The sequence below is a fragment of the Trachemys scripta genome, chromosome 3 (assembly GCF_013100865.1).
Source record: "Trachemys scripta elegans isolate TJP31775 chromosome 3, CAS_Tse_1.0, whole genome shotgun sequence".
Taxonomy (NCBI): domain Eukaryota; kingdom Metazoa; phylum Chordata; order Testudines; family Emydidae; genus Trachemys; species Trachemys scripta.
Window position 1 is genome coordinate 186,036,043 of NC_048300.1, and position 24,037 is coordinate 186,060,079.

At 43.1% G+C, this 24,037-nt stretch overlaps 1 protein-coding gene across 1 annotated transcript in view; it reads left to right on the plus strand.

The window, feature by feature from the left end:
- Positions 1-24,037, plus strand: part of MFSD2B (major facilitator superfamily domain containing 2B) — a 54,324-nt gene that overhangs the window by 10,346 nt on the left and 19,941 nt on the right. The window contains exons 3-9 of the mRNA XM_034766605.1: positions 1,569-1,693; positions 6,494-6,617; positions 9,419-9,497; positions 14,221-14,399; positions 21,201-21,291; positions 21,388-21,509; positions 23,280-23,363. Of these exons, the coding sequence (XP_034622496.1) occupies positions 1,569-1,693; positions 6,494-6,617; positions 9,419-9,497; positions 14,221-14,399; positions 21,201-21,291; positions 21,388-21,509; positions 23,280-23,363 (804 nt within the window). The remainder of the gene's footprint in view (positions 1-1,568; positions 1,694-6,493; positions 6,618-9,418; positions 9,498-14,220; positions 14,400-21,200; positions 21,292-21,387; positions 21,510-23,279; positions 23,364-24,037) is intronic.

Below are 24,037 nucleotides of genomic sequence, written 5' to 3' on the forward strand. Positions count from 1 at the left end.
TACCGGCTTCACGGTTTGCCGGGCAGCCTCCAGACCCTGCGCCCCCGGCTGGGCGCTTCCCCTCCCGGGCTCCAGCTGCGCTGGGGAAGCGCCGGTCGGGGGCGCAGGGTCTGGGGGCTGCCCGGCAAACCGTGAAGCCGGTAGCGCTCGGGCAGCCCTTTCCGCGTGGCTGGAAGTGGGAGGGAGGGGTCAGAGTTAGGGCGGGGAAGGGGCTGGGCTGGGGTGGGAAATGGGCGGGGCCAGGACCCCATGGAGGGTCCTCTTTTTTTATTTGTTAAATATGGTAACCCTAGATATGCATATTGAAATGACTCTCTAGTCACTTAGCTTGGTGACAAGGCAATGCTAGAGTAACTACAGCAGATCCCACCTCAGGTGTCCCCTGCTCTCTTTCACCCCCCATGACTCTGTTGTTTATATGTGAATTCTTGCACTCAGTACAGATATACACCTCTACCCCGACATAACGCTGTCCTCGGGAGCCAAAAAATCTTACTGCGTTATAGGTGAAACCGCGTTATATCCAACTTGCTTTGATCCGCCAGAGTGCGCAGCTCCGCCCCCCCGGATCTCTTCTTTACCGCGTTATATCCGAATTCATGTTATATCGGGTTGCGTTATATTGAGGTAGAGGTGTATATAGGAATGACTACATCCCACATAATTAATCATAATCTGAAAAATACACACTTGCCTGGTAAATTTCTTTTTTTTTCCATTTGATTTTTTTTTAATGTGGGAAAACTTTAAAATGTGCTTCATTTGACCAATGTGCTCTCTTCTGTTCTTTGGCATATACTGGATTTTAAGTAACCGTTAGATTATTCACTTGTGACCCTAACTGCAACTGTTATTAAAAAAACAAGCAAACTAGATGTGTTCCAAGTTATCCAAATTAATCTTACTCAGGTTTAGTTGGGGAAAAAAAGTTGCATACAGAAATGTTGTACAGAACATACAGAATAAGCATTCAGAAGAAACAGTATTATTTTGGAATATTAACTCTAGTAGTCACAGTTCAGTTCTTTGTAGAAATAAGCCCATCATGCCAAAACCACTTTCACAATTAGCACCAGTTGGCACTCTTATAGGTAATCTCAGTAGAGATACTAAGGACTGACTGGGCATGGGAAATGAACTATACTCTTGTCTGCTCCAGCTCAGGAGCAGAAATTTAGAAATGGGGTCTTGTGGGAGAAGCTTACCTTACCTCTACTTCTGCTGTATCTGGTTTGATGATTAAACCACGACTTCAGTCTCCAGTGTTGTCTTGCCGACACCTCTTCCACGCATTAAATTCACCTATGATCTTTCTCTCCTGGCCTTTTCCCCGTCACACACATTCTCTCCTGCGTAGTGCCTGTATCTCAGTGTCTAGTTTGTTGTCTCGCAACACGCATTGATAGTGGAGGGCTAGTTATTCATGATTTTTAATAGTAGTCGATGTGTGTTGTAAGTGAGCTATCACTACACTTTACATAAAACGCTGAGATTCTTTTTGGAAAGTTGCTTTAAGTTGTTTCATTGAATGATGGATCTTGTTTAGAGCACTGTGTCTATACTTTCAGATTACTCCGTTTCATGCCTCTTTGGTGCTGTTCATTGGCAAAGCCTGGGGTGCAGTTACTGATCCTGTTGCTGGCTTTTTTATTAGCAAAAGTAAATGGACAAAAATTGGCCGGCTTATGCCTTGGTAAGCAGAAAATATTTTGCTTTTTTTCCCCCTCTTTCCTTTAATCCTAGAATGGCTTCATGAATGAAACCTTTTTTGTTTTGTTTTTGCTTTTTCCTTTCTCAAATGAAACTGATTTTAGTATGGATAGAATGAATATGTAAAAAAACCCCACTCCTGTCTGCTTAGAGGATTGGGCCAAAAGAAACCTGATGAGGTTCAACAAGGAAAGTGCAGAGTCCTGCACTTAGGACGGAAGAATCCCATGCACTGTTACAGACTAGGGACCGAATGGCTAGGAAGCAATTCTGCAGAAAAGGACCTAGGGGTTACAGTGGACGAGAAGCTGGATATGAGTCAACAGTGTGCCCTTGTTGCCAAGAAGGCTAACGGCATTTGGGGCTGTATAAGTAGGGGCATTGCCAGCAGATCGAGGGACGTAATCATTCCCCTCTATTCGACATTGGTGAGGTCTCATCTGGAGTACTGTGTCCAGTTTTAGGTCCCACACTACAAGAAGGATGTGGAAAAATTGGAAAGAATCCAGCGGAGGGCAACAAAAATGATTAGGGGTCTGGAGCACATGACTTATGAGGAGAGGCTGAGGGAACTGGGATTGTTTAGTCTGCAGAAGAGAAGAATGAGGGGGGATTTGATGGCTGCTTTCAATTACCTGAAAGGGGGTTCCAAAGAAGATGGATCTAGACTGTTCTCAGTGGTAGCAGATGACAGAACAAGGGGTAATGGTCTCAAGTTGCAGTTGGGGAGATTTAGGTTGGATATTAGGAAAAACATTTTCACTAGGAGGGTGGTGAAAATTTTACTGGAATGGGTTACCTAGGGAGGTGGTGGAATCTCCTTCCTTAGAGGTTTTTAAGGTCAGGCTTGACAAAGCCCTGGCTAGGATGATTTAGTTGGGGATTGGTCCTGCTTTGAGCAGGGGGTTGGACTAGATGACCTCCTGAGGTCCCTTCCAACCCTGATATTCTATGATTCTATGATTCCTGTTTTCAGCTGCACATCCATAAAATTACAACAAGCGGCTTTCTTGGAAGCTCCCTGAAGAAACCACTCAATTGTTTAGAGATGGGCCGAAACTGAAACCTCAAATCCAAAATCCTGTTAAATTTGGGTGAGAGAGGATCTGAACCTCCAGATCTGACCAAACCCCTTTGTGGTTTTGATTCTGAGTTGGATTCTGCATCAAAAGGGGCTTATTTTCCACTTCTGGTTCAGATACATCCAAACTGTTGGAAGATTGGCCATTCGTTAGATACTTGTTTGAGCCCTCACTCCGGCACTGCACCCGTCTCAATGGGTTCCCATCCTTGCATGCACGCTTGGCTGGAGCTCACCAACTCTAACATGGTAGGCCTAGGGACTCAACAGGCTATGTCTCAGGCCACCTTGCTGAGCTGCTTGCACTGCCCTAGTGGTCAGTTCCGTTCTCATCACGGGCAGTGCAGGATCTTCCCCCGTCAGCATTCATCCCAGCTCAACACAAGCCAGTCCCACTGGCCATTTCCCCACACCTCTCGGTACTCTTTTTTTAACGTCTTCACTATCAGCCCCCTTAATTAAAACATTTAATTGGAGGGTGAAAATTGTCATGATTTTTAACAAGGAATCAACTGCTGGAAGAGTTTGGAGCTGCCAGCATTGTTGTAGTTCACAGAACTTCATTCCCCCTTTTCATACTCCCACCTCAAGCAGCTAAATGTGGTGTAGCTGCAGCTCCAGCATGCTCAGGGGCTCTGGTCCTGCTTGCATTACTCTCCTGTGAAGCACACTAAAGCCCTTAGACAGCTCTTGCTCTATTTTGACCTTCACTAAATCTATATGTAACAATTAAAAGCAAGTATCACATACACTTTTCATGTGGTGTAAGGAGGGGGGAGGTATACCCTAGTGTTGAACAGAAATATAAATATTACCAGTGGGGGAAGGAGGGTAAAAGGTGGGAGTGTAAACTGGAAAAGAATGATGCATGTTAGAGGACCCAAACTCTCCCATGATGTGTTGTGGATTCTTTTTTCCTTTTAAAAACAAAAAGAAACAGGATGGCTTATGGACTGTGGAGTCTTTTGCCTTTGTCATTGATTTCAGTCTCATAGTTTCAAAGAAACTACTGTCAGAGTATTTGAGTTAGTGACTAGACCTGTGCAAATAACTGATTCTCTTCCCCCACCCCCTTTCCAGTTTGTTGGCCAATTGGAAAATTAAAAACAAATAAACAAAAAAGAAATCCAAGTTGACCCAAAAGAAAAAAATTAAATTTTTAGTGAACTGAAAAAGTTTCGGGTTGAATAAAACATTTAGTTTAGCAGGAATGGTGTCCCTAGCCTCTGTTTGCCAGAAGCTGGGAATGGCCGACAGGGGATGGATCACTTGATGATTACCTGTTCTGTTCATTCCTTCTGGGGCACCTGGCACTGGCCACTGTCGGAAGACAGGATACTGGGCTAGATGGACCTTTGGTCTGACTCAGTAGGGCCGTTCTTATGTTTGAAGGATTTATTTTTTTACCTTTTTAAAATAAAGTTGAAGTAAAATTTCAAATGAAAAATTGTTTTGAATTGAAAAATCAAAATACTTTGTTCATTCACGAGCACTAAACTCACTGTATGAAAAAAATTAAGCTAGAAGAAGATCATGATGAGGTAGGGTGCATTTTATAATAACCCAGTGGGATTAGCTGTTTTCGGAATCATTTCTCCGTTCTGTTATATCCTGTAAATACTGTCTGTTCAGGACAAAGAATAGTGTTAGAATGACTCTCAGCCTAGCATCACATAGACTTATCAGCCCCTTGCATTAAACTCCCTAGTGTACAACTTGCACTTACACTTCACTTATCTAATCAAGCCTTTAAAATACGCTTGTCAAACAGCCGTTGTTTTTCTGGAGGAATATTTTTTTAATGTTGTATTATCACGGAAAACTCTTTAACCCTATAGTATACAGCACTGCCCATTTACACCAATTGAAGACCTGGTATTGTGTTTCTAATTACCTTAAACACCTTTTCTTGGGGTTTGATTTGATTAATATTTGTAGAGTGAAATTATTACAGCCATTTAAGTTTTTTAAGTGAACTAGGTAATTATGCAAACTTCACTCCTTGCCCCATCTGACAGGTGTATTTAATAAAGGAGGAGTAGATTTTTTTATTAAAAAAAGGTTAAGGTTTTATTTAATACAGTAACAAGCCATCAAAATGTTGGTAGTCTCCCTTGTACGGAGTGTGATGTTTCAAAGGAATGAGCAGGTGCTGGGATAAAGGATACTAACACAAAATGTTACACGTTAGTTTCCTTCAGGAGGAACCACAGATAGACTTGTGATTCAGCAAGGCATTGAATCACATGCCTAACTTTAAGAATGAATATTGAAGTGAATGGGGAAGGGAAAGTGAAGGGTAGGAAGGGGGAAAAACAAGAAAGACGGTTATTTTTGTGAAGTAGCACAAAAGTTTGCTGTAAGAACCATTTTGGGGACAGGGAGGGTGAGTTTCCCCTACCTAATTGCCTTGGGATGCTTACATCACATCCTCGTTTACTGCTTCAAGGGCTGCCCCAGTATGAGCGAACTGAGCTGTGACCTAGAAACCAGGAAAGGCAGAGAGTACCAGAACCTGGCTACTTTCCTTGCTACTCTACACATTCAGCTCCCAGTGTTGCCTTTCATCCCATAGAGCAGTGTGGAAGAGCCATTGTTTTGCTGAACTATTTACCTACATTATTCTTTTGTAGTCCACTTTTTCAATACACCATTGCAAAAAAATCAGCTGACCCCTAACGTCAATAGGAGAAAACAGTAAGAATAGGCCTGTTGTGAAGGGATTAATCTGTTTTCTCTTTTGTTTGAATTTTTATTGTGACCTTGGTCATCTAATTGCATTGTTTAATGTCTGCTTTGCAAGAATACTGGAGAACACTGGTGCTGCAGGTCATGCTGTGGGGAATGAATTGCATTTGATACAATGAAATTTGAAAATAGTGTTGTTTGTCTGATAGCCTTATATTAACTTGGCATATTGCTGCCTAGTGGCTATACTTGAATTCAAGTTTCCATGATATTTTTTTTAAACCATCCTTACTCATTAGGGGGCTGATCCTGCTGCTGTTGGAGTCATTGGGAGTTTTGCCACTGACTTAAATGGGAGCAGGCTTGGCCCTACAATCGTATTTCACAGGGATGGACAAACGTAGGTCCTAGGCAGTTCTACAACGTGACGCATGGCTGCCTCTCACCTATCACACTGAAATGTCAGGTCAGCAGTGAAAAGGCTAAGCTGAGAGGAGAGTTGGAGGTGCCAGGAGGGGGGAAAAAAGACCCTTGATAATAAAGAGGCTTGTACTGGCAGGTGGTGAAGCATTTTATAACATGTGACCATGTGGCTTGGTTCTCAGTGGGGCTTTTCAGTAAAGGTCTCGGGGTGTGTGGTGGGACTAAGTATTGACCTCGTGGTTATACCATAATAGCGGACGCAGGTTTTTTTTTCCTGTTAATTGTAAATACATCATTAATTATAACTAACCTTTGCTCTTTTTCTTTAACTAATTATATTATTTAACTCTGGGGTGTGTTTTGGGGGAGTATGATTTAATATTGTTATGTATTGAATTGTGCTGATTATGCATTAATGGACTGAATAGTATTATATATAAACTGTGTCAAATCGCGCATCTAAAGCATTTTGAAAAACTGCACAAAATTAAGTTATTGCTTAAGTAGGTGCTGGGAAAGTTAATTTCTTTTTTTGTCAACCCACCAAGATGCTTTCTAATTAAGGTGACATGAACATGTCCTTCATTATAGGATGTTGGGGTGTACGCCTTTCACGATTGTGTCCTATTTCTTCATGTGGTACTTGCCTCCTTTTGTAGCGGGAAGAGTTGTGTGGTACCTGACTTTCTATTGTCTTTTCCAAGCATTGACGACAGTAAGTAGATCTAGATTTACAACATTCTCAGCAATAAAATGCTTTCATTTTCTGGCTTTGCTTTATGTGCCTTCTGATTTAGTGGGTTGGGGGTTTTTGCACCCAGTTTGCACATTGACTTTCAGTGAGACTTAGAGTTCTAAGTGCCGAAACTACTTTTAAAAATGGGATTTAGGTATGTAAGTCACTTATTGCGTTTGGAAGGCAATGGAGAATCAGGCCCTCAGCTGTGAAATAGTTACTAAATAGTCATTCTTGGCTATTCCTGCATGGGGAGGCTTGACTTCTCCACATTGATTTTAACATGAAGGGGCCTTACACCAGGTTAGCGGCAATATGTAATTTATGTATCATCTTTCATTTCAGTGGATTCCAAAGCACTTTTCTGACAGACTGCATGCCAGGGGTAATCAATAAGTGGACCGCGGGCCAAATCCGGACCACCAGACGCTTTTGAACAGATCCCAAAATCTTCTTATGTAGTTATTGTTATCATTATCATCAGGGCTTAAATTCAGCTGGAGCTGTATATTTCAGCTCCCCCTGGAGTTTTTAAAGCATATTGTGGGTTGTGGGGGGCTCCGGGAAATACTCTGTGAGAATTTAAGCCCTGATTATCCTTATTTTTGTTATTATTTTCTCTGGAGTCTGGTGATGTGCAAAACAAGACCCAGGTTGTGAGAGGACACATGCACAGGAGAGGGCATGTGTGTATGTGAATCTCTGTTACAAAGTAATCTGCAGATTTAAAAAGCTGGAAAAACACTAGCTGAGAGCTCTCTGTCCAAATATCAACCTGACCTGATCTTGCTTAACTGATTAAATCTCATCTGCATCGCAGTTTAACATAATGTGGCTGCAGGCCACCAAAATACTTGAACTCCTGAGTGACTTGGACTTTTGTCATTCATGCAGATCACTGGAAGTTTAAGGGTCTGCTATATTTCAGTTTTTGGTTGGAGTATTAAGCTCAATTCCTTTGTTATTTTCTATGATGATAGATTGTCATTAAGAAACCCACAGTGAGTTTAAATGAGCAATAATTTTATTCCCTGTCTTTTGAAGGAAAAGATCTACTCCACCCTTATAAAATGCTATTCGTGATTTCAGCTTTAAAGCCTGTTTGTACTGAACGTAAGGAATCAGGGCTAGTCAGAAAGAAGGTTTTAGTTACAGCTCAGTAAGAAAACATCAACATTTGCCACATGTAATAGAGGCAAGTATGCACTTTGCGTGAATAGGGTACCATATGTCCTTCCCAGATATGTTCTCTCCTATTTTATCACATAAAGGGATAAAAGGCTAGTCCTGTTGGTTTAAAGCACAAGATTGGGCGTCAAGAGGTCTGGTTTCTCTTTCCAGTTTTGCTGAAGACCAGCTCTGTGAATCTGGGCAACTGGTTTAATCTCTGTGCCTCCGTTTTCCCTTTAATAAAATAGGAATATTATTACTTACTTATCTTATAAAGAGGGCGGTGGTGTGTATTTATTTACATAGCACTGGAAGCTTATTAGATGCTTCCGATAAATATATAGGCGAGGTCACTGTCTCAAAGGGTTTGCCATCTAAATAGGCAAAAGAGAATAGGATGGCTAGGGACAAGAATAAATGCTAGAGCTGGAATATTTAGCATACGTGTTGTTTCAAAATTTTGGAAGTTATTTTTTGTTTTAGTTTAAAACTTCGAGGTGAGAATTTATACTATATCTTTACTGCCAAAAAGGTATGTATTTTACAGCAAGATAACTAACTCTCTCCTATTAGGAAATGCTAGTAGTAACAAAACTCTGTAGCGTTTACCACAGTGTAGCTGCATGAGGCCAACCATGAGCATAGGCGCCGACGCCCTGGGTGTTCTGGGGCTGGAACACCCATGGGGAAAAATTGGTGGATGCTCTGCACCCACCGGCAGCTCCCTGGCCCCACCCCCCCCGGACCCCAGCTCACCTCCGCCTCCGCTCCACCTCCTCCTCTGAGCGCGCTGCCGAGTCCTGCTTCTCCCCCCCTCCCTCCTAGCGCTTGTGCCGTGAAACAGCTGTTTAGCACGGCAAGCGGTGGGAGGGAGGGGGAGGAGGAGGAACACGGCGCGCTCGGGGAAGAGGCAGGGCTGGGGTGGGGATTTGGGGAAGGGTCCAATAGGAGCAGTGAGGGGGCGGAGTCGGGGCGGGGCCGGGGACTAGCACCCACCGGCACCAAGGAAAGTTGGTGCCTGTGGCCATGAGTGGTGTGGTTATAGTGCTGACCTAACCTAGCTACATCACAGAAAAAACTACAGAGCCTTTTGGCCACTAGGATTTTACTTTGGGATAACTAACACACTGTAGTTATCTTGCTGTAAAACAAACAAAAAGACTTTCTTGGCCGTGAAGACAGCCTTAGGCAGTGTCTTCACCAGGAAAAAAGGTGCATTCTTTGTGTTCACTAGGATTTTACCTTATGTTAGTTAAGAACACGGCTTTTTTCCTGGTGAAGACAATCCCTAAGAGTTTTTGGCATCCTGAAAGAAGAGTGATTTTTAAGGAGGAAGTTGAAGGAGCACAAAGCGGAGGCAAGGTGTACTGGGTACGTTATTTATTATTTATGTGATCGTATCACCTTGGAGCCCTAGTCATGGACCAGGACTCGATTGTGCTAATTGTTGGATAAACACAGAACAAAAAGATGGTCCCTGTTCCAGAGATCTTATAGTCTGAGTGAGGGAGCAAATTCCTTTGCCCAATTACACATTGTTCCAGGCTATCAGAGGAACTGAGTACGCTACCCAGTAATGCTTTCCTATGTGGTGTTCTTTCTTTATGTAGTTATTCCAAGTACCGTATTCTGCTCTCACCATGTTTCTCAGCCCAGACCAGAAGGAGAGAGATTCAGCAACAGCATACCGTGAGTTTGACATGGGCTTCTTGTTTTAAGTTTGGTGTCTGAGTTTGGTTAAAATCCCTTTTATTGAAAGAAGTCTCCTGACATTTGTGTGGCCTAATATTGGGTTTCTAGACAAAGAATTATTAGGCTCTAATGGAAAAATGGGGCATCACAGGGTTTTTTTTTTTAATGTGCCTTGTAAATATTTCCATCTTCCTTCATGTTTTACAACTGTTAGCCTGTTGGATTAGCCACAGACTTTCCTCCCAGGACATAAGTTAGCCACAAGAAACTACTCTTATCTATAGTGTTCTCTGTATTCATATAGCAACACCTGGCTTTAGAAATCATGGTGGCTAATTATAGGTGATCTGCAGAGGGGAAAAATTGGTGTTGATTATTTTTATAATGACATTTAAATAAGGCCTGAAAGTCTCTTTTTTTTTTCTTTTTTGCCTCCTTTGGATATTTTACAGTAGAAATTCAGGTCTTGTCTAATCCGTTTTTCATAGAAGACTTTGTGGGTGACAGGACAGCTGGTAGATTTGACATCATAGAACCAAGAAAATTAAATGTGACCAAGAAGGAAAGTGACTTGTCTAAAAATTATCTATCTTGTTTTGGTTAAACTCATTCAACTGTAACGCCCATCAAATAGTTTGGAAGAAAGACCTCTGTTAAAACAGTCAGTTGATCATAGAATCATATAAATGTAGGTCTGGAAGGGAACTTGAGATGTCGTGTAGTCCAGCCCCTTGCTGAGGCAGGACCAAGTATAGACCTCTTGTCTTCCAAAAAGTTCTCCAGGAAAACCATACAAGACTTGCTGTTCCTTTTGTTTTAAAGCTAAAGGAAAAAAAAGTCTTAAAACTCCCTTTTAAGCTTTCTTTATACATCATAAAGAGCAAATAAGGGCACAGTTAATTTTTCCTCCTCTTCACATCAGCTTTAAAGTTGTCATTTCCCTCCTCCTCCCCACCCCGTCTCTCCCCCTTATATACCATTCCTAGGTATCCTGGCCAAAAGCAGTGAAAGTGAAGAGAAAGCCTGCTGTTTTGCTTGGGCCAAATTACTCAAGCTCTACATGAAAAACTATGTCTTGACTTGGCCTTCAATATTCCCTTAGTGCGCTTCGAATTACATGGCAGATTTTTTTGGGGTGGGGGATTGCTTTTGTTTTTTTATTTTATTTTATTTTTTCCCTGGTTGTGCTTGTTTTCTTACTGGCAAGAGGCTTTCTTCCTCCGTTTGTCAATCTAATCCTCAACATGCTGGCTAGACTAAATGTAAAACAAAACTGTGTAACCCGAATGGTATGGCCAAGTTTTTGAACAGACACAAATCCGAAATTTCAGAGTTATGATACTCACAGCATCCATAACTCTCCCCTGAGGTGCAGTACATATGTGATCTTTCATGTTATCTAATATTTCAACAGGAAGCATGGTCTAGTAATTAAAGGACAGGATTGGGAATTGGGAGATCAGAGTTCTGTTCATATAGACAGACTGTGGGAGAAAAGGGAATAAACTTTGGGAAAGTCACTTAAACAGTATGCCTTAATTCCCGTCTGCAAATTTAGCATAATACTTACCTCTCAGGGATGGCATGACACCTGTACATTAATATCTTTGAACTCCTGAAAGGCAGCATGTATAGACAGTGTTATCTTATTGTTTATGATTGGGTTTTATATGTCCAGTTGTGCAGTGCAGCCATGTTATGGCAGTGGCATGAATAATAACTTTGAATTGCCTGACTTGTGTGTGTGGGTTTTTTTTAAATATTTCTTTGGTGCTGAGATTTCTTGCGGTGCTGACGCTGACAAGGGAAATAGTCTCTTTTTACAAGGTCTTCTCAAAAACATTCCCCTCTGGCTCCTCTGCCTGATCCAAAGATCACTGTTTTTGTTTGTAACCTCTAGAACATCAGCTAAAGGAATCTGTTAAAGAAAAAAATGCGATGTAATATATGATAGTGTGCTTTTTAATAACATTGAGGCTATGGCTACATTACAGCTTAAGTCGACATAAATTATGTCCCTCAGGCATGTGAATTAGCCACCCCCTTGAGCGACATAATTTATGCCGACTTAAGCGCTGGTGTGGATAGTGCTATGTGAGCAGGAGAGCTTCTCCCATTGCCATAGCTACTGCTGCTCGCTGGGGAGGAGGGGAGGGGCTGGAGTAATTAAGCTGACAGGAGAGCTCTTTATTGTACCCATAGCCTGAGAAACAGAGGTACCACTGCCCTCTACTGGAAGAAGTAGAACTCCTTAACCATGTCAGTTCTATACTGTTGCCCACTATTTGAATGCATGACAAAGGTAAATACTTTCAAAGTTATTTTAAGGCAAGTTCTACTTAAATTTAAGAAGTAGAACCTACCTTAAAACAGCTTTGGAAGCACTATTTTCTTGGCTAAGCTAGAAATTAACCATTAAAATGTAATAGATTATAATTCACAACGACTTTGAAATATGCCACCTTTTCAGCCCAACACTGCTTAGAAAAGAAAATGCATTTGCAGGTGAATTTCTATTGCATCTTATGATGGCTTTCTTCTTATCATATGCAAGCATTAGGTACAGCACACCTTCACTAGCCACTATGGAGGTTACAAATGAAGAGGTGGCATTATGATACAGTGCTGTGACTCATCTCATAGCAGATGACAGAACAAGGAGTAATAGTCTCAAGTTGCAGTGGGGGAGGTTTAGGTTGGATATTAGGAAAAACTTTTTCACTAGGAGGGTGGTGAAGCACTGGAATGAGTTACCTAGGGAGGTGGTAGAATCTCCTTCCTTAGAGGTTTTTAAGGTCAGGCTTGACAAAGCCCTGGCTGGGATGATTTAGTTGGGGATTGGTCCTGCTTTGATCAGGGGGCTGGACTAGATGACCTCCTGAGGTCCCTTCCAACCCTGATATTCTGTGATTCTATGATCTGTAGTTACCCATTGCACCAGATGCTCAGCGATTTTTGAAGCTGTGCATGGCATGTCCAATTGAAACTTTAGATTGGATTACAGCCAAATATTTTAGGTCAGACTCATATTTGGATCCAGGCTAGCCAGCACTTTTGGTCAGCCAGTCAAGTTGGGAGTGAAATTTGGGGTTGGTGACTTAACCTGTATCAAGAAAACACGTCAGGTGACCCATAAGATCACATCCTCCATTCCATGGTCCTCTCTGTTTGAGAAGATAGCAGCAGTTTCTGGAAAGTCCCACACTGTGGAGAATGAAAGCTCAAAACAGAAAACCTCTCTGTGTCTCTTAAGTAGTGGCTCTGCACCGTCTTTCAGCTAAGCCCAAACAAGAGTACTCATAACACACATTTGAAACAAAAATTCTCTTTACACAAATCAGGAACTATCTCTTTAAGTCATGCATGTTTGGAAACTGAATCCAGTTTGACGGGATGCAATAATGAGAAACCTGAATTTCGGATTTGTGCTCAGCACAGCAGACTTTAAGTCAGTAATGTCTAAGCAACCCAGTTTAGGGGGAAAGAGGATGCTATAGCTATATTAATTATGCATCACTTAGAGTCAGTGATGGTCCATGGATCACAGTTTGAGAAATGATGAACTAGGCAAACATGGCATTATAAAATGAGAGAATTGACTGGCTTGATCTCTCTGGAGGCTTTTCATTATGCTATAATACTGAGATGTAATGGATTTATCATTCTCTAGATCCTTAAAATGATGCTGCTCCTAAGATACTTGTCTCCATGGTGGAGGTAACTCCTGCCCCAAGACAGACGAACAAGTTAGTTAATTCACACAGGTCATTTCCTACCAGACAGAAGGAATACCCTGGAGCTTTTGGGCTGATTGAGGAGATGGTATTCAATTTTGTGATGGCATCAGCTGCTGTCATCACCAGTAGAAGTTGCTCTGATTAAAAACCACAAAACAAAACAAAAAGAGGCCCAATACACATGTGCAGTTAGCGCAGTCACATGCACGCAGTTCTAAAAGTCTGGTCCTCAGTCACTTTAGATATTAAAACTTAGCACATAAGGGCTTTATGTTCTTCACAAACATCAACTAAGATTGACAGGGTGACTGTGAGGTAGGTAAATATCCATCCCGTTTACAGTTAGAAAAAGTGGGTACAGAGAGGGTAGGTGACTTCTTAAGTCACTGTTAGACCCAGGATTAGAACACAGGTGTTCTGGCTCCCAGTCCTGTGCTCAGAAAATGCTTCTCAGCATTTAAGCTATATTTCAACTGTATTCCCCTACATACATTAGTCCCAGCCATATAGCTCTTACTTATGTTCTATAGCAGGGGTTCTCAAACTGGGGGTCGGGACCCCTCACGGGGTCACAAGGTTATTCCAGCAGGGGTCATGAGCTGTCAGCCTCCACCCAAAACCCTGCTTTGCCTCCAGCATTTATAAATTAAAAACACTTTTTATATAAGGGGGGAGTCGTACTCAGAGACGTGCTATGTGAAAGGGGTCACCAGTACAAAGGTTTGAGAACCACCGTCTGTAGTAATATAGAGGTGGTCAGAGAATGGGAGGTGGAATTCCAGCTCCATCAAGGGATGCTGTCCAGTTGTAACTGATGTTCAAGTTCTGCTGGTTTTGTTGGTGCCATTTGTGAATGTTCCCTGTGTAAACGGAACATCGTTTGCCTCAATCAGTTCACTCTTTAGTGAGAGAAACAGCCAGGCTTAGTAACAGCGGTTGAAACAAGCTCACCTCCTAACACATGTTTCTGCTTCCTGTTACAGGAATGACTGTGGAAGTGCTTGGAACCTTGATGGGAGCTGCGCTCCACGGGCAGATTGTGGCAAGCGCCCATGCCTCTGATCACTGCACCGTGAATCTCACCATAAACGCTGCCGACTCTTCCAGTTCTCTAAGCAACGCTTCCAACCTGGCTGAGCCCTTGGGCCTCCAGTCTCATGGAGTAAGTGCATGCGGTACAAGGACACTAAAATCCCTAGGGGAGGTTACAGTGGTGTTGCAGCACATCATCCTGCGCGATATACATGAGGCTGACAGGCTTAAGGGTGGTGACATCAGAGCCAAGACAGATGCATCATTTTGAACAAGCCTTGCTGTCTGTTCTGTTTTTAATTGCTTCTTAGCGTGACAACCAAATTATGCCGAGGAGCTTTGCTGAAGATGCTGAGACATGGATGCTGAGGAGGTGTATTGCATCTTTTCTCTCCCCTAAAGACTGGCTGGCTGTTTAAAATGGAAGCCTAAATAACAGGGCTGTCAATTAGCTGCCGTTAACGCGTGCGATTAATGCACAGCACACTTAACGCGTTAATTTTTTTAACGCGCTTTAAGTGCAGACCCTCTGGGCAGGAGGGCAGCATCAGCTGCTGCAGAGAACCTATGTCTGGTCAGGCGCAGTAACGCGAGCTGCCAATGGAGAGTGGGAAGAGAAGGAGCTAGAGAAAGACGTGGTTCTCACCCCAGCCACGGAGGAGTAGCGATCTTGACCCCCCTCCAGGGTGACCATATTTCTTAAAGTAAAAACAGGATGACCAAGGGCTCATCCAAGCGGCCCCCCCACCTTGCAGGGATAACCCGAGCCACCCTCCCCGTGCCTCCCAGGGCTGGGGCTAACTCCCCCCACCCCGTGCCGCCCGCATCTGGGGCTGAGTCCTGTACTGCGGCAGCTGGTGCTGACCCCCCCAAGCTCCCCACTACCCACGGCGGGGTCTCCCCCTGCCCCAGCTGTATGCCGGCCACAGCTGGGGCTAGGGCTGACCCCACTTCTGAGCCCCGTGCTGCCTGCAGCTGGGGCTGACCCCAAGCCCCGGGCTGCCTCTCTACTCCTACTTGAGATTCCCCTGTTTATCCATCCCAGGATTTATTTTACCTACATATTTGGCACTGGTGCAACCAATGCTGGAATATTGTGTCCAGTTCTGGTTCCCGCAATTCAAGAAGGATATTGATAAATTGGAGAGGGTTCTGAGAAGAGCCACGATAATGATTAAAGGATTAGAAAACCTGCCTTATAGTGATGAACTCAAAGAGCTCAATCTACTCAGCTTAACAAGGAGAAGGTTAAGTGGCTTGATTACAGTCTATAAGTATCTACATGCAGAACAAATATTTAAGAATGGGCTCTTCAGTCTGTGAGAGACATTTAACACTATCCAATAGCTAGACAAATTCAGACGGGAAATAAGGTGTCAATTTTAGATTGTGTGGGTACTTAACCATTGCAACAACTTACCGAGGGGCGCAGTGATTCGCCATCACTGACAATTATTAAATCAAGGTTGGACATTTTTCTAAAAGATATACTAGGAATTATTTTGGGGAAGTTCTATAGCAGTGTTTCTCAAACTGGGGTCGCCACTTGTGTAGGGAAAGCGCCTGGTGGGCCGGGCCGGTTTGTTTACCTGCCCCGTCCGCAGGTCCGGCCGATTGTGGCTCCCACTGGCCGCGGTTCGCTGCTCCAATGGGAGCTGCTGGAAGCGGCCCAGGCCAAGGGACTTTCCCTACACAAGCGGCAACCCCAGTTTGAGAAACACTGTCTATAGCATGTGTTTTACAGGAGGTCAGACTAGATGATCACAATGGTCCTTTCTGGCCTTGGAATCTATGAAACAATGAATTTGCTCACATCACAAAATTGCCATACAAATTGACAAGTCTCTGCACAAGAGGTTTTCAAAGTTCAAAGTTACAGACATTTCAGAGTTACGAACAATCTCCGTTCCCGAGGTGTTCATAACTCTGAGGTTCTACTGTAAATCCTGCTACTTTTTCTCTTTTTACCAAGATTAACTCATGTATCCTTTTGGAGTTCACAGTCAAAGCAATCTAGTGTTTAATAGGAGAAGCTCTTAATGCCTTACATTACAATAGGATTTCAATAGTCCATTAAAATTATTACAAGAAACAACTCTAATCCCTTGGCAATGCTCTTGCAGACTCTATCTCACCAACGATGCTGAAGTCTCAATGATGTTTTCGTGCTGCAGAAGCAGTGCTGAGCTGGAAGGTTGCTGCTTCTTGATGCTGTGTTGTTGCTTCTTTATTCTTCTTAGCTGTCTGGTTGCTGCTGTGTGCTTGCTTGTAGAGATGAGGTGGCCAGGCTAAACTGAGCGCATAAGAAAGCGGAACCATGTAAGAGCATAAGAGCACATAAGAGTTTGTAAGAACAAGCATGAGAGTGCATGTCCCACTTCCAAGGAATTTATACCCTTCTCTTTGCATAGTCTCACTGAAGGTGGAAGAAGCACACCTTTCAGGGCTTGGCTGGATTCAGATATCAGATGCTGTTACATTTCATTGGCTTATCACCTTCATGGGATTGCCTTAGTAGCATCTTCATCTCATGAATATGCAGTCTGTTAACGCACATGCAGTAGAGCTGTAATTCTTCAGCTTTATAGTTGTATTGATTTTTGGCTTTGTGGCAGGAAATTCTCAGAACATCTTTAGAGTTTTAACTCCCTTTTATTCAGTTCATTTTCTGAGAGATTCCTTTAGCTCCATCACGGTTTTGAAATTGTTTCATATAAGTCAAAACGCAGTCCAAAAAGTATTTTAGCTGTTAAAATAGTCTTTTTTTAGTTTAAATTATTATTCAAAAGAGTCTTTAAACTTAAATGGTCATCAAATAAGGTATTGTCTTTTCTTAACAATCTTTGCAGATGTTTTTCTTGTCTTTTTTGAGTTTGGCAAGATGTTTAAGCTTTGCCAGGTAACTGATTAATTCCCCAGGGAATATCAATATTTTATACTCAGATGGTTTCTTGTATTAACCTGCTACAGCATTCAAATGACCTTGCTATACTTGTACATAAAAAACCTTACGAATCACAGAATAGTAGTCTCAGGAAGTTACTATTTGAAGAGCTAGTCTTAGATACAAATCATTTGCGAATACACATCTCAAAGGAAGCATATAACATCTTAAACAGTTGAGGGACAGATGGGTTTTCCCCATCAAGAGGAAAGATGAGTCAGAATTAACCAATATCTTCTGTAAAACAGTTCCCAGCCATAAATATTCTCCTAGAAGTTTAAAGAATGAAGATGTTAAAGTTTTATAAAAGAAATCAGTTTTGATTAGGATATCTCTAGAAATCTTTGTGTGGGATTTAAAACTAAAGATTTTCTCTCTGTAAAGACGGAGAAAGAGGCCCAGTTTTATGCCTTAGTCTACAGCTCTGAAAACACATCTGAAGCATATCTTCTTCTCCTGAATAAAGAACAGCCTTACATTCATGTATACAGCTGACTCTTTCTCAAACATAAATAGCTTACAAAGTTTTGGGGTTTTTTTTAGATAAAGATCATGTCTGTACCAAACTTTTATCTTGTACATGGGGGAGGTAGCCTGTTCTTTGAGAAGATGCCATTGTTGGTTAATGGGCTTTTTTTGACCAAATGGTTCCTAGATTTGCAACCTACCATTTGTAGTATATTTATAAGCTTGGCAGAACTTTATTTTTTGATAATTTCAATGGCTAATATCAATGTTTACTTTTTAAGCATTTTTTTCTACTTTTATCAATTTAAATTTTCACAGTTGCATAATTTATGGGTTTTTGGCATTTTTTCTATTTTAATCTATTTAAATGTTCATGGTTGCAAGAAAATTATGGGGGGAAGTACAGCTGGGGGGCTCTAGACATTGAGATTCAAAAAGTTAAAGTGCTGTAACTGTTAAAACACAAATTGTCAACATCATATAATGTCAAAATATACAAAGTAAATATGCTTAAATCAAACTTTAATGATTTCTCAAGCAGTATTAGTAAGGCTTTTGTTACTGTCTCACATGACTTTCTCATAAACAAACTAGGGAAATATAGCCTAGACAAACCTACTATAAGGTGGATGCACAACTGGTTGGAAAACAGTATTCAGAGAATAGCCTGACACTTGTCATGACTCTCTTTGATTGAGACAGCAGAGATTTCCTAGGAATATCCTTAATTAGTTTGAACATTTTCATTTAATTAAATAAATATAAGCTACCAAAAACATAAGAATGTGAGCTTTATAGTCTCCAAGCATCAATGTATAAGAGCAATTGTAAATATCTCCTAAAATTCAGTAAAGGTGAAATTAAGATTGGAACATCATACACATAAATTATAATAATTTTATTAACTAATTTTGCATCTGTATTGAGGTCTCGCCCATAGAGTATGAAGACATATTGGCTGCAGTGTGCTGACCACAAAATCTGTAGCTAGATTAATCTCATTTGCAAAAATTCCGAACCAGCCGACGCATGCTGCATATCTCTGACAGACGAATGTATATGTCTATCGCTAGTCTCAACATAGTTGCTTTTATATAAACATGTCCTGGCTGCTGACATACTAGACCTTTTGTTCATGGCCGGTTTACTTTTTGGTAGAAATTTATACTTACAGGTCCTGGATTTATCCTGAAGTAAATTTTATTTGTAAATAGTCTGCAGCCGTGAAAGTTCTTCACACAAAGGAAAAGAGCACACAGCTGGCTGTACGTACCTGGGAAGTTCTCCAGTTCCAGCCAAGCAACCAGAGAAAGACTGAGATTTTCAAAAGTGACTAGTTATTCTGGGGGCTTGTCTTCGCTACAACAGTTAGCTCATGTTAGAACACTTGAGCTCGCCTAGCTCCAGTGAGAGCGACCACACTTCAGAACTACACTGGAGTTTCATTGAGTGATTGGATTAGCAGCACAGAGTGATTAGTTTAACTACTTATGAGTTGTTGTAACCCCTTCACTTGCTTGAACCTCAGCATCACTCAAGGTTCAAACTCGGCCCATGGGCCAGCTACTTTGAGTTTAGAGCATCACTCAATTTGAGCTAGAGATTTTTGTGTGTAGATGGGAGTTCGATTAGGGGTAACACTCAAGTATAACTTGAGCTAACTGTGCTGTGAAGACACACGCTGAGTGCCTTAATTTTTGGATGCTCAACAGAAGAAACTTTAAAGGGGTCTAATTTTCTGAGCGTGGGTGCTCCGCACTTTCTGAAAGTCAGTGTCTTGAATCTAGCTATTGCTTACTTATGGTCCCTATTACTGTATTACCCAGGCAGGGCCGGCTCTAGGTTTATTGTCTCCCCAAGCAAAAAAAATTTTGGCCACCCCACCCCTGGGCTCCCCCCACCAGTGCTGACTCCACCCGCGCCCCTCTCGCCTCCAGCCGGTCTGGCGCTGGCAGGATCGGGTAAGCAACGGGCCTCCTGGGCCATGCCTCAGCCCAGGGTCCCTCCAGCCAGAGCTCCCGCCTCCAGGAATGCCCGGGACCCTGGAGGGCAGAGCTGGGGGACAGCCCGGCAGGGGGCTGAGGAGCCGGGGCAGGGTAGCCCCAAACAGAGCGGAGCCCCAGAGAGCAGGACGTGGGCCCCGCACAGCAGCGCCCTGCCCTCTATGGGTCCGCTGCTGCTTCTGGCCACCCTGCCGCAGTCCCTGGGTGGCTCGGGCCGCTTCTCCTAGCCCTGGCTGTGGCGCTGGGGGGGGCGGCCGCCCTGTGGCATCTGCAGGCAGCTCCGTGTGCCCCGAGGGGCAGGCCCCAGCCCAAGTGTCCCCCGCTTGGAGCCTGCCCGGCCCAGCCACAAGGTGCGGGAGCTGCTCCCCCACAGCGCGAACCACAGTGGCCGCAGGGCGACACGCTGCTGCTGCCAGGGCCAGTTCTAGGCTTCTGCTGCCCGAAGCAAAAAAAGACAGCCAGAATGCTGCTCTTGAAAATGTGCCGCCCCAAGCACGTGCTTGGTTTGCTGGTGCCTAGAGCCGGCCCTGTACCCAGGTGCCTCACAATCTGTAATGTATTTATCCTCACAACACTCCTGTTAGGCAAGGAAATGCTATTTCCCCCTTTATACAGATGGGGAACTGTGGCAAAGAGAGACTAAGTGACTTGCCTCAGATCATGCAGAAGGTCTGTGGTGGAGCAAGGAGTTGAATCCAGGTCGCGCCAGTCCTAGGCTAGCATCTTAACCACTGGACCGTCCTTTCTCTCCGTTGGGCACCCTGACACTGAGGTATCCAAAATCATTAGTCACTTTTGACAGTCTTAGCCTTGGTCCATAAGCAGTGCTGTTAGAAATGTGGTTTCGAGGTATAATAGCCAAGGCAGTAGTTAGCCTACCATAGCCAGTGCTTAATTTGTGCCAGGGCTTGCCCGGGCTGAGCCCCGGCACTTCTAGGCTTGGCAGTTCATAGCCCCAGCACCTCTGGGTTTGCTGCATCAGTTAGGAATGTAAAAAACTTGTTTGAGCCCCAGCATGTCTTTCATTACAAATTAAGCACTGACTCTAGCTGACTTAATTGGAAGATGCGGATGCTCAGCAGCACTGGGGATTGGGTCCTGCTATTGTTACAGATAAATATGAGATGTCCAAAGCAGGGCTGGTTTTGTTTTTCCAAAAATATTGTCAAGGTCAGCTCACGGCTGGGCCTCACCTTACCTTAACCTGAAAATTTTGAGGGAGCCAGGGTTCCCCATAATGGTCGTAACTTGTGCTAACCCCTGGAAAATGTCACTCTGTCCTTCATAAAACTGTAGCCTGCTCTGGCCAAATGAATAGGACGCTTATATCCTAACATGACACAATCCCCATTGTTTTGTATGTAAATCTTGCCCATGCTAGTATTAAAATTATTTCTATCTAGGATCTGTAATTTGTCTTTCCTCAATGTAGTGTTCTGTTCACTTTTGTTGAGCCGGAGCAGTGCGATCAGGCTTTTACTGTCCTTATCTGTAATAAGTCTCTTTCCTTTTAAAGAGAGAAGTCTACATGATTGCAGCGGGAGTAATAGGAGGGGTGTATCTATTCGGCATTGTCATCCTTTTCATTGGAGTAAAGGAGAGAGATGGTAAGTTAAATTCAAATACATCTGGGTTTCAAAGTGATTCTTTCACACTTAGCTTTGGAAAATATGACATTATTTTATGTATTCCACCCCTTGTAGATCCTTACGCCTTAAATTCAGACAAAGGAATTCCTTTCTTTAAGGGACTGAGACTCACAATGAAGCACGGTCCGTACTTGAAGCTTACAGCTTCGTTTCTTCTCATCTCAACAGCCGTTCAGGTAACTCCAGTCTTTGCAAGTCCGTGCATCGGACTTGTTCTACCCACAGCATGAACGAGTCAGAAGCAGCAGCTGGAATGTAAATAGCCCTAGACTTGCAAGTAGAGCTGGTGATTCGGTAGATTGTGGTTTTCCCCTCTGAGTCAATATGGAACCAATGCCCTGCGGTCATGCTAAGGGGCATTGTGCTGCTGGAGGTAATGTCTTTCAAACAAGAAATAAAACCTAAAGCCCTGACCACTTATTAAAGATTCTCTGGCTTTTTTTCATAAAAGGCCCAGTTTGGCTAATTATATACTACCTACCTAAAATCCCCTAGTTTCAACCAGCTAGGGAATGCTTTTTCACTTCTCCCAAAGCTGTTCTACAGCGTGTGCCGCAATAAACCATTGCCCCATTCCTTTCCCTATGTGACTCTGTTTTAATAGTGTCTGAAGTGGTTCCTATAGAGTATTTTGTGAAGGAAGGCACGATGTACGTGTAAGATGATATTCCATCATCTAGGCATACAGTACTAGTTCTAGTTATAACTAGAGCCACAAAATTCAGATCTGGATCGCCTGCTGTATTTCAAACCTCCCAAAAGAAACATTGATAGATGTTGTATAAAAACCTGAAACTGATAGATTCTCAACCCACATTCCCCAAAGTTCAGTTCTATTTTGATCCAGAATTTTGAGATCTGTGCTCATCTCCATTAATCATTTAAGTGTGTTTCCTTCACATTCATTACCTTAATCATTAGGCCCCTAACAAATTCATGGCCATGAAAAACATGTCATGGATTGTGAAATCTGGTCTCCCCTATGAAATCTGGTCTTTTGTGTAGTTTTACCCTATACTATACAGATTTCACCAGTGTTTCTCAAACTGGGAGTCCTGACCCAAAAGAGGGCCGGGGGGGGGGGGGTTGCAAGGTTATTGTAGGGGGGTCATGATATTGCCACCCTTACTTCTGCGCTGCTGCATCCTTCAGAGCTGAGCGGCTGGAGAGTGGCGGCTGCTGGCCGAGGGCCCAGCTCTGCAGTAAGGGTGGCAATACCATACCCTGCCTTCCTTACTTCTGCGCTACTGCTGGAGGCGGTGCTGCCTTCAGAGCTGGGCTCCTGGCCATCAGCCACTGCTCTCCAGCCACCCCATCCCCAACAATACCTTGCAACCGTTCCAACCCCCTTTCGGATCAGGACTTCTACAATTACAACAATGTGAGTTGCAATTTGCCCCAAGCCCCCATAAGAATATAGTATTCTATAGTATTGCAATATTTTTTTATGGAAGGGGCCCCCGAAATTGCTTTGCCCCAGGCCCCCTGAATCCTCTGGGCGGCCCTGCCACTCTGGATTAGTTACTGCACTTCAGAGGGTTGCCATGATTAATTTCAGCTGAGGGGGACAGTAAATTGCTTAGGAGCCATGGGTTTAATTAAAAGATGCATGGTATTACTGTCTAAGAGGCAGTCTGTGGAAGGGGAGTGCAACTTTTTTTCAGCAAACTGCTCTCTGTAACTAACCAGTTACAATAGGCAAACTCCAAGGTTGCAAATAGACTCCTCTCCCCTTCCAATAAACTAGTCTTCCATATTGCAACCTACTAGTTTGCTACATTCAGGGTCTGATCCGTCTGACATTACTCCATTGTTTTCAGTGGAGTTACTTCTGATTTAAACTGGCGAGAGCAGAATCAGGTCCTAAAAGCTTGGATTTATTTGATAACTGATTTTGTTATAGGTGATGTAACGAAATTCTTTTTGATGTTGTCTTCATCTTGCAGCTTGAGCAGAGCAATTTTGTCCTGTTTTGCACCCATGCAGCCAGTCTTCACAATCACTTCCAGTATTTAGTGGTGACCATCTTGGTGAGTTGCACTGAAACAAATGAGCATTTTTTTCAGGGAGCTTTGTTTCTTTGACAGAGGGGGTTGTTCAATGGAGCAGTTTTCATCTAAGCAACTCAGGTTAAGTGACTACAAATTGCTAGCACCTGCTGGCTGTTGGGAATGAGTTTGATCACCATCCCATTCCTAGCGGACATCATGGAACTTTTAGGGAGGGGAAAGGTCTGGAATATTCAATTTATTCCTTAGTGTTCACCTGTACCTACGAGCCACTTCCTGCCTCTTGAAAAGGTGAACCATTGTGCATGAAGGGAGGTCTGGAATTTTAGCTTCTGTTTCCCTCTCACCAGTCTGATATGCTGAGAATTAAACAAGTTTCCCTTGTGCATTCACACATGTGGGCCCGCCGTGCCAGGCAACCTGCAGGGATAAATATTTAAAGTATTCACAGATGATGTGAATTCCTGTATAAAGGCATCAGTGCTGCTTCACAGATACCTTTACTGAGCCCTCTTCCTTAGCGCTTTTGGGTGGAGTTCTGTCCAGCCTTACTTACATGGGTGATCCTCTTGCAACCAAGCTAGAAATTGCTCCTGTAATGCATGCCTCCCTCTCAGTGTACGTTGGTGAAATGCTGCAGCTCTCATGCTTCTGATTAAAGCCCTCCGAGGACAAATAGAAAGTTTAATGTGTAA